Source organism: Glycine max, chromosome 3, assembly GCF_000004515.6.
Source record: "Glycine max cultivar Williams 82 chromosome 3, Glycine_max_v4.0, whole genome shotgun sequence".
Classification (NCBI taxonomy): domain Eukaryota; kingdom Viridiplantae; phylum Streptophyta; class Magnoliopsida; order Fabales; family Fabaceae; genus Glycine; species Glycine max.
Genome location: NC_016090.4, coordinates 35858227 through 35868379, shown reverse-complemented (window position 1 = coordinate 35868379; position 10153 = coordinate 35858227). Strand labels below are relative to the sequence as shown.

General features: G+C 33.6%; 1 protein-coding gene and 1 long non-coding RNA gene across 3 annotated transcripts; both read left to right on the top strand.

Annotated features, from left to right (window-relative positions):
- On the top strand, positions 1-7633 carry LOC100793897 (uncharacterized). Of its 2 annotated transcripts, XM_003521108.5 has the most exons (10): positions 1-145; positions 2807-3025; positions 3752-4132; positions 4279-4419; positions 4503-4606; positions 4688-4912; positions 5510-6001; positions 6106-6533; positions 7039-7132; positions 7264-7633. In XM_003521108.5, exons 2-10 carry the CDS (start codon positions 2855-2857, stop codon positions 7373-7375), a joined length of 2148 nt encoding a protein of 715 aa, XP_003521156.1. In that variant the 5' UTR covers positions 1-145; positions 2807-2854; the 3' UTR covers positions 7376-7633. The 2 variants fall into 2 exon arrangements, with proteins under 2 accessions (XP_003521156.1, XP_006576793.1); XM_006576730.4 differs by lacking the exon at positions 4279-4419.
- A 1021-nt stretch (positions 7634-8654) lies between these two features.
- Positions 8655-9897, top strand: LOC121174596 (uncharacterized). The gene is made up of 2 exons (XR_005890729.1): positions 8655-9565; positions 9652-9897. It is a non-coding gene; the product is annotated as an uncharacterized lncRNA (long non-coding RNA).
- Positions 9898-10153: the final 256 nt, after the last annotated feature.

Sequence of the window (10153 nt, the reverse complement as noted above, 5' to 3'; positions counted from 1 at the left end):
TATTTTCTTGTCTTGGGCGGTTTCGTTCTGTTTCACACCCTCACACACAGGCACAGCCTCGCAGTTTTCGCTCCAACCAAATTCTCACTTCCGCTACTCCGCCGCCGTTTCGCCGCCTCTACGGCGGTGCATCATCGAAACTCAGGTCTCTCTCTCTCTCTCTCTCTCTCTCTCTCTTTGAAGTTGCATGTATAGAGATCGTGCCAGTTTAAATTACTTCATTCTCTCTTTGCTTGCAATTCTTTTAGTAACGACGACCGTTTTGGAACCTTTAAACAATACTTAGAGAAATCCAATATCCTTTGTCGAGTGTTAACTCACGCAGCTTCAGTAATTGCCCTAGTGCCGTTCAATTATTCCGGTTTTCTTGATTAACTGTTTTGTGTAATGTTGTCGTCAAAATTATATACTCGATTTTAAAAAATAGAGAGAAGGATGTTGCTTGCAGCATTTAGTTAACTAGAATTTAATTAACAATTGTTAGGTTTAGGACTACTGTGTTTTTTTTAATAGATTGTTAGGTTAACGTGTGAAAGTTTTTTTGCCTAAGATACTGGATAGCGTTGGAAGCTTTGGTAACTATGTTTTTTTGAATATGTTTTCAAATAGCATTATTAACATACTTTTTGGCAGCAGGAAAAAATAGCGTAGATGGAAATAGGTAAGACTTAAGAGAAATAGATAGGAAATAGGGTGGAAATATGGGTTATTTGTTTTGAGAGACATAGAGATAAAATTGAAAAAAAATAATTTTGTGAGTTTGTTTGGTTTAGGATGGAAGGCAAGGGGAGAAATGAGTTTAGAAATAAAAGTACTATATTACCCGAATGTTACCTTTAACACAGCCTCGTGTTATAGCTCGCGATGTGAGATGAAAAATCGATCCTCAATCCTATACAATTGATTATCAGCTAAATGCAGTGGTATAAAAAAAACCACAATAATTAATTTCCATATTGTGCGGATGCAAAAAATGGACTATAATTGATTTTCAAGGATGGACAATCGATTATCAATGCTGGAGAAGCTTGAACCCAAGGGACCGTGCTTTCATTAATGATAAACAATTGGAGGGAGGGATGTGTCCTGTAGGTATGGTGAGGCTAAAATACGCTTGGATACAAATTTTCTTCACAGGGCATGAGCAAGAAACTGTGCGAGCAAATGGAGAAGAACAAGGTTGCTTATGGTAAAAGCCCTTTGTCTCAACATTTCCCTACAATTTCTCATCACTTAAGCATGTTAATAAAATGAAGTGGGACCCATCACTTTTAAATTTCTTTCCTATCTATTTCATCTCTGCCAAACAACCTTTTTTTACACTTCCCTTCTATTTCCACTGTCTCTCCATTTCAACCCTATTTCTTCTACACCGAACAGTTCGTAAGAAAGCAACACCCAAATTCTGTACTTTGTAGTATTCAACCGGAATTCTGACAATCGGAGATGGCTATAATATCTTCGCATAGGTTATGTTACTAATGGGGATCTTAATATTGGAGCTCTTTTTCTATTATTTCTTTCTACTATATCTTTAATAGTGGATTGGTTACATCTGCAACTAGAATGGGAATCGAGCGTTCTATGGGTTAAGAAGACCAAATCCTGCCCCAATCTTCATTTGTCAAGACCAATCGGAGTCAATTACTTGGCCTGGATAGGGCATTTAGTTCAAGTCACTATTTTGGAATCCAGGGTGGAATACATTAGAGTACCGAGGTAGAAAATTAATGACAAGATCAGGAAAAAGATTGATGAAAGGGAAAAGGATTACAGAATTCACACCCTCCTATTCACTCACTATATGTTATATTTCTGCTTACTCCAATGAATGTCTTTTAGCTGAGAGTTCACCAAGTGTTTTCCTTGAAAGTTTGGATCACCTGACACGTGTCCCTTCTTTAAAACAAACACTAGTTATTATTCGTTTGTTCTCATTATGGAGACCTTGTACATATTCTCAAATTGGCCTAAGTCAATTAACTAACTAACGTACCTCAGTGCTCGAAGGCTTCTCACTATGTGAAGGTATGGGGGAGGGTCATTGTATGCAGTCTTATCCTTGCATATGCAAAGAGGTTGTTTCTGGATTCGAATCCATGACCAACCGACACTAAGGCACAACTTCACCGCCGTGTCAGGGTTCACCCTCAATAATATGGTTGAAAGAGATTATATGATTTAAAAATAATTTAGATAATCTCTTAAGTTCAAATTTAAACTCAGATATCTAATTATCACATGTCCTGCAAATTAAGTTGACAATGGTTTTAGAAGGAAAATTTTGGAGTACACACTATGTAAGTACATAATTGGGAGATTCTACAATATTTTGGACAGATTGTTTATCTATTTTTTACTCTATCTACTGATGACCTGTAGCACTTCCTAAGATGATAAGAATTCTGTTGTTGTATTTGTCAAGTGTATTATCTTGTTTTATGTACTAAATTGTCTTAATCGGAAGTATTGCACTGTAAATTTTTTTTATCTTCAATGTTACATTTATGTAAAAAAAACTTACTGAGAAACTTACTGTGTCCAGTCCAATATATTTCAGGGATAGTTTCTGTGTTGTTTGACATTATTTCTTGATATCACGAGTTGTAATTCTTGATGTAATGTTCCTTTATAAAGTAATAAAAAGGAAGTACACCATATAATATGACCTATACTTCCATCTAAATCTTCTTCAAGTTTTTATTAGTTTATTACATAAACTGTTTTTTAATTTGCATATTGTTTTCTTTTTTTAGTCTGACAATTTTTAATGAAGTAAACACATGCTTGCCTCTGTCCATTGCAGGGACTTCATGAATAGTAGCTTAGTTTATGTGAAGATCATAAGAGGAAGATGAGAAGACATTGTAGGCTTTGGTGGCCAAAGCAACTTTTATCAAATGAAGAATCATCATCCAGTATTTTGTTGGGGTGGTTTGTCACCTGCTCACCATCATCCCTTGACATTATTGTAGCCTTTACTTGCAGTGAAGTCTTGCTTTCTAGTTATAGTCCTGGCATTGAGGTATAAAACTGAATTTGAGTACACAATCCCTTATCCTTTTTTTTTTATCAGCCACAATCCCTTTTCCTTGCATGCAGTTTAGAGTAAAGCAAATGAAATAACAATAGTAGCAATGAATTTATCGGTAACATGTTTGTTACAACTATTACTTGCAGAGGAAATTTTGAGTTTCCTTTTTTGTGATATTAAAAAAAGTTCCTGCAAGAGTTGTCAAGTTTAAATACAACAACAACAACAACAACGCCTTATCCCACTAGGTGGGGTCGGCTACATGGATCAACTTCCGCCATAATGTTCTATCAAGTACCATACTTCTATCCAAACCATTAATTTCGAGATCCTTTTTGATAACCTCTCTTATAGTCTTTTTTGGGTCTTCCTGTCAAGTTTAAATAGAAATGAAATATTTCCTCTTGGAATATTCAGTAATATGTCCGTATAAAATTTATTGCAAGATATTCACAAATTTGTGGAAAAGACATATAAAGTTTAATGGGAAAATAAATTGATTTGGATTGGCATCAATTCACACTTGAAATGGTGCATAACTACTTTGAGTTAGTTATGAAAATCTTGGTTCTATGACAATATGTGGTGATAGTGGTTGGGAAAAATCCCACTGTTAAGTTCTTTTAATGATTTTTCATACAACTTGTCTTAGCTGGTTTCTGGAATGATCCGGTGTAATGAGGATAACTGACATGATTAACTTCTACTCTCTATCAGGGAATCATTGATGGCACATGTGGGAGCATGCCTTCAGTTCTTGAGGATAAGTCCAAGTTCTCTGTGCTTGGTCTGTGTGTCACTGGCCCTACTACTAGTAATGGTTTGATGAATGGGGCGGAAGATGACAAAAAGAAGTTCTCTGAGCATGGCAATGCTTTGCAAGAGGGAGGTACAGATGGAAAGAATAACTCTATGAGTTGTCGATGCTTCCAGTTAGATGGTTCATTGAGGAAAAGTAGCCAATATGTTCTTGGAAGAAGTAATTGGGTTCTGCTCATGTTTGATTCTCCTGAACAGAATGATGTAGTAATACACAGGCTTCCAAAATTGCATCACATTCATTGGAATGGACTAACTGTGTCACAATATGATGTTCACGTATGTAAGTCATTATTTCTTTTACTTGCCTTTCTGCAAGTACTTGTGATTTCTCAAGACTTTTATCCCTCTCTCAAACAGATATATATATATATATATATATATATATATATATATATTATGATATGATATTTAACCACTTGTAGGTTATAATTTATGAAACACCCTCTTATGGTGCTCATCATTTCTCATTATGTCATTCGGGTTCAAATGAGCAAGCTAAAACTTCCATTAAAAATCCTAAATGGGTCGATGAGCTTCATAAAAAGCAGCAATTCATTGAATTGGTAATGGAATTTTTCTTAGTCATATTTGTGTATGCAGATTTTTGTCCTCATTGCTAATCCTCCTTTTCAAAATTTCACCTCAGGATACAATTATTCTGGCAATTAATTGCACTGCTGCTGCTAAAAGAATTTTTGAGACACACCTGGTCCCAAGAAGATCATTGAGCCAGCTCTCCATATTTCCCATGTACACACTTTAACTATTGATGCACCATCTCTTGCTCAGTTGACTTTCAAGCTCTGATGGATCTATATTGTGATTTTTCAGGCTTTATGTTGTCATAGGGCACCTGTTTTCCAAATTTTGGGCTTCGATCTCCACCATGCTCTATATTGTTCTTCAGTTTTTCCAAACACATTTTAGTTACGAATCAGAATCATGGGCATATGTGAAATCAACAAATGTATTCATGAAGACTGCTTGGATTAATATGCGAATCCGTTGTGGTCAGATATTATATTGGCCAATCTTTCTTCGGGAAAATGACCCCAGGTAATACGAAATTTTAGGTAAAATATATTACTTCGTCTGATATGTGGCAGGTTTCAAATTTTGTAGGCTTTATTATTTAATATAGTCCATGTAATTTGTTTTCTTTCAAAGGACAAGTTTTGGTGGGGCTGTTAAAGAAACCAAATCAAACCCAACTAAACTGGTTAAACTGAATTAAACTGTGATTCAGTTAAGTTTCTTTACTGTACAATACTGATAACAATGGATAACAATGTGTTTAAGTACTTCAGAATTACTTGGAAATTTATTGACTTGAATTTGAGATTGAATTGAGCATCATTCTGTTTCCTCCCTCCATGTATATTCCTTCCCTTGTTCTACTTTGCTTTTCCCTCCCTCTACCTTTATATCTCAACATCAATATAATCACATACAGGATTTTATTTACATTACAGTTACAAATATATTACTCCTGGTGATAGTTTCCTGTAAATGTAACTTAAATTTATCTTCTAAAATTAAATGTTTATTTTTTTTTATTTTTTGAGGCAATTGTTTACTATTTTTAACCTTATGTAACTTTTGATATTGATTTTTTGTTTTCTCCATGTTTAACACCATTCTTTTGTGTGTAAGGTCACAATCATGTGTTGAATATGTAGAGAAAGCTGCAATGCATAGGCATTCTATGTGGTCTACTTTGGTTGTTGATATTCTCCTGGGAAACTTGGTTGGCTGGGCATTACTATATCGCGCAGAATCAGTTTGCCTTTCAGTTTTGAACTTTATGCATGGGTTTTCCACATTTTTGCGCTCTGGGTGTGTGTGGTTAATGGGAAACCCTGCAGGCTTCAAATTGAATGCTGAGTTGGCAGGAGTACTTGGCATGGCTTCTTTGAATGCAGTCCAGATATGGTCAACACTCTGGATCTTTGTGGGTTACATCTTCAATTATATTATTCAAGGGCTTTCTGTCTTAGGAATCCTTTGTGGATTCACTGTTCCTGCTGCTTTGGTCATAGACATGATTGCACTGGCAACTTTACACATTTCAACTCTTCATTGGTTCATTTCACTTGTATATTCATCACAATTACAGGCATTAGCAGCCTTGTGGCGGCTTTTCAGGTATTGAATTCTGGTTCAGTTTTAGATGATTGCCACGAGTAAGGAAGTGCACACATTTTCTTCTTTCTCGCATATTTTCATGAAGTTGCTGGCTATTTTGGCAGGGGTCGGAAATGGAATCCTCTGAGGCAGCGGTTGGATAGCTTTGACTATACTGTGAAGCAACACATTGTTGGATCTCTTTTATTTACACCACTTCTACTTCTTTTACCAACTACTTCCGTTTTCTATATATTCTTTAGTATCATGGACACAACCATTAACCTTGTCTGTCTACTGATTGAAGTCACTATTTCAGTAATTCATGTTACCCCTTATACCAAGATATTTCTTTGGTTGGTAAGACAAGGAAGATTCCCTTCTGGAATATGGCTTGAAATTATTGGTTGTCAGAGTAATAGTACTGCCTCTCCAAGTGCTGATATTACTGATGAAATGACCTCATACAAGGAGTCATTGCATCTAAAGGATTTCAATAGAGAAAAATCTAGTAGTCTAGTTTCAGCTCTCCACAGCAACTACTTGAGCATAGGTGAGACCCGAAGCTTTTATTTGTGGGTTCAGACTGATGCTTGTATTTGGTTGTCAAGATATGTCTCTATGTTGATTAATAGGGAAATTGAATGTGACATCATGTGGTCAATGTGCAGCTTTGTTTTATGAAAATGTGAGACTTTCTCTATTAATTTATGTGGCTTTTACTTGAAGAATTTGGATATATATTGTGATTTATCTTTGATGTGTATTATAGTAAATCCAGCAGTGGTGATGATCTGTCTTTTTAGTTTTGTTTTGGTAATTTTCTTTCTTCCTGATTGCCTATCACGATAAAAGCAGTATATCATAGATCCAGACATTATCAAACATTCTTTAAGAAATGTATTTGAAAAGCTTGATTGAAATTTTGATTGTGATATCAGACTTTTCCTCTTGATATTTTGATTGCTGTGACCTGGGAGTGGTGACAATTTGCATTATATGCTACTATTGTATTTTGCATGGACAAGCATTACTTACTTCAATGGATTAAATTTCAGGAAAAATTATCTCACCTCACTACATACATGTTTTTTTGGGAGTTTCTGGGTCATCCATCTCCACAGTGGCTCATGGAATACTCATTGGACAAAGGTGTGATATCCTGGTGCTAAGTGCTCTTATGGTTTCTATGATTTGATGATCCTGTTTCTCTGATTTTTTGTTTAGTTTTTATTTAATAACACCTTTTTGTATTTTTTTCCTTTTATTCCCTCATTGACCAGAATGCCATCTATGCGTGGCACCCTTCTACCTTCACCAATGCCATGGACGTCCATGCACTACAAAGAGTATTGGCGCCTTTGTCATGATTCACTTATTGCATGCTTCAGATGACAATGGGCTTTGGCTCAGGTTTTATTATTCTTATCGTCAACTCGGGATTTAATTACAAACACAGATTCATCCAACTTGCTCTACTCTCGTGTTAGTGGTTTTTTTCTCTCTTCGATGGGTAGAATGCTTTATAAAATTATTCTTCCATAGTTTAGTAAGTTCCTACTCTTGAGTATGGTATAGTCGGCATTTTTTTTTTTTTTGCTTTTCCCATGCTGAGAATGGTGTGTGCTATAGAAAAATAACATTTTTATTTTATTTTACTGATTTTGTAAATATATTGTATAACTCTTATGCTTGGGCGCATATACAAGGTTATCAAACTCGAGAGTTTATATAAACTCGTGAGAGTTTCATACACTCGACTCGTAAGAGTCTACTTCATATAAAAATAATAACAAAATATCTATAAATAATATACCAATTAAACATTTCAACAATATAATAAAGCAAAATAGTAAATCATAAATTTTACAACACTTTAATAATGAAGTCTTGTAATGCATCTCTACTAGCTAATAATTTGCAGATGTTATAGTAGTGGTAGATCATTTTCATCGAGAGTTTGATGTTATTAGAGAATAAGGGTTTAATGTTATTAAATGTGAGAATTTTTTTATTCGAGAATAACACACTAAATGTAGGTATGTTGAACGTTAAATAGACAATTTACATTTTGATATAATTTTTTTAACTTGTTGATTCGGTGGTAGACTCTCTGCATTTACTTAGAGTTTATAGAGTCTACTCAGACTCTACTAAAAAAAGAGTTTACACATGAATCAATTTGTAGAAGGTAAGTAAACTCGTAAATTTATAAGAATTAATGAATTAACTCAAGAGTTTGATAATCATATATATATATATATATATATATATATATATATATATATATATATATATATATATATATATATATATATATATATATATATTTCATTGTTTATTCTTTCTTTTTTAATTGTGGGTGAAAAATTGAAAATCAAAGTGCTATTACTTCTAAGCTACCGGGAACCAGAGAAAGTTTGCTGGTTTGGATCCTTCATCCAAGTGATGTCCAATTTATTTAGTACCCGAATACATATAGGAAGGGATTTACTTCTTTCAAGAATAAGCTTAGTCTAACTTGATAACTTTAATAAATCTTAAATTTTATTAATTCAACTGTTAGTTTAAAAATTCTTTTTAAGTGGATTAAGTTTATAATTTTTTTATAATTTGAAGATTATTTGATACTTTATCAATTAATTTTATTTCAATTTATGTTTTTTTTAAATGTAAGTAAATATTATAAATGTTCAATTTATTTAAAGTTTGGCATTTATAATTACCAAAAAGATATTAAATGATTTAAAGTTTGGATTTGCTTCATTTGTATTCAATAAGTTAATAAAGAGAGTAAACAAACTTGGCGAGTAAACGACCCTTTTCTTATATATAGTGAGAGCACGAGAGGAGTAAATTTTAGCAATTTAACTAAATTGGTTAAGTAGTAGGATGTCACAAGTAGCAGTGGTTTGTACCCTTTGATGAATGTTTGAATTTTTGACCTTGGATATGTAATAAATCGTTCTGGGAGAATAATATTTATATTAGGTGCGTTCATTGTCTCTGATAAAAGATTAGTTATTTTTTTTAGTGTATCAATATCATAGTAAAAAACAAAAATGGTTTAAGTAGTAAAATAATTTTAATCATTATGTATAGTTGTATAAGTAAAGATTAATTCCTCTTATGTTTTACGTTTTTACTAAATATGCCAAACTTTTGAGGCAAGGGTGTGCCTTTTCTTCTCCATTTAACATGTCTACAGAGATAAGCAATGCCTTGAATGGGGAACGGAAGTTTCAATTCGGTAAACTTAGTGTTTTGATGAAAACTGTAACTTTTGTAACGTATTTTACAATTTTGAGCCTGATCGTGGTATAATTCTTGAGTGAAGAACTTAAAACATGTGAGGGTATCCATAGAATTCCATATGTGTGAACCACAATGCTTGATCCTTGAAGAATGATGGATCGGTGCTCACAGAGCATGTCAATGGAAGTTTCTTTTCAATCTATTCATTTGTGTCTGTTAGCTTATTATCTCTTCAGCGTTATCTATTGTTCTGTGTTTTTTTCTCTCACCGTAAAGAGGTGCAGCCACTATCTTCCTCAAACGAGAATGCGACCAAACAAAACAGGCATTGTGTGTTTCTTTGCCTCAATGTGTCTATGTCATACACGTCAACAACCACAGTATAATTTTATTAACGTACTTGAATTTACTCACAGAGTGAAACGAAACCACAAAGGTGTTAAGGTTTCTGGCAAGTGTTAAAGGATTCAGGTTACATTCTCAACTTCTGATTGCATTATTATTATTTTTTAATTTTTAAGCACTAATCTCGTGATTAACAATGGAATGCTTTGAAGTTTTCAAGTAGTATGTAATCTCTTTTGGTTGAAAACACTGACCCATTTTGATGTGGTTACGTGGAATGAGGGATAATAGACACAAATTTTGGGTTTCAGTCAAAACTTGTTTAACCTTGTTTTTATTTTTATTTTTTATTTTATTACTAAAAATTTAGGTGAGTGAATCTTGGGAACTTATCAGATCAGTGCATGTCTCGAGATTTATTGAGTATTTACCAAAATACTTACATATCACGTTCTCACATCATCGATGAGATTCAAATTTGTGTCCTTATAAAATATAAATATGATCCTTAACAACTGAATTAACCTTTATTGATACCTCTTAAATCGTGTGTTGAATACACAAATGTTACTT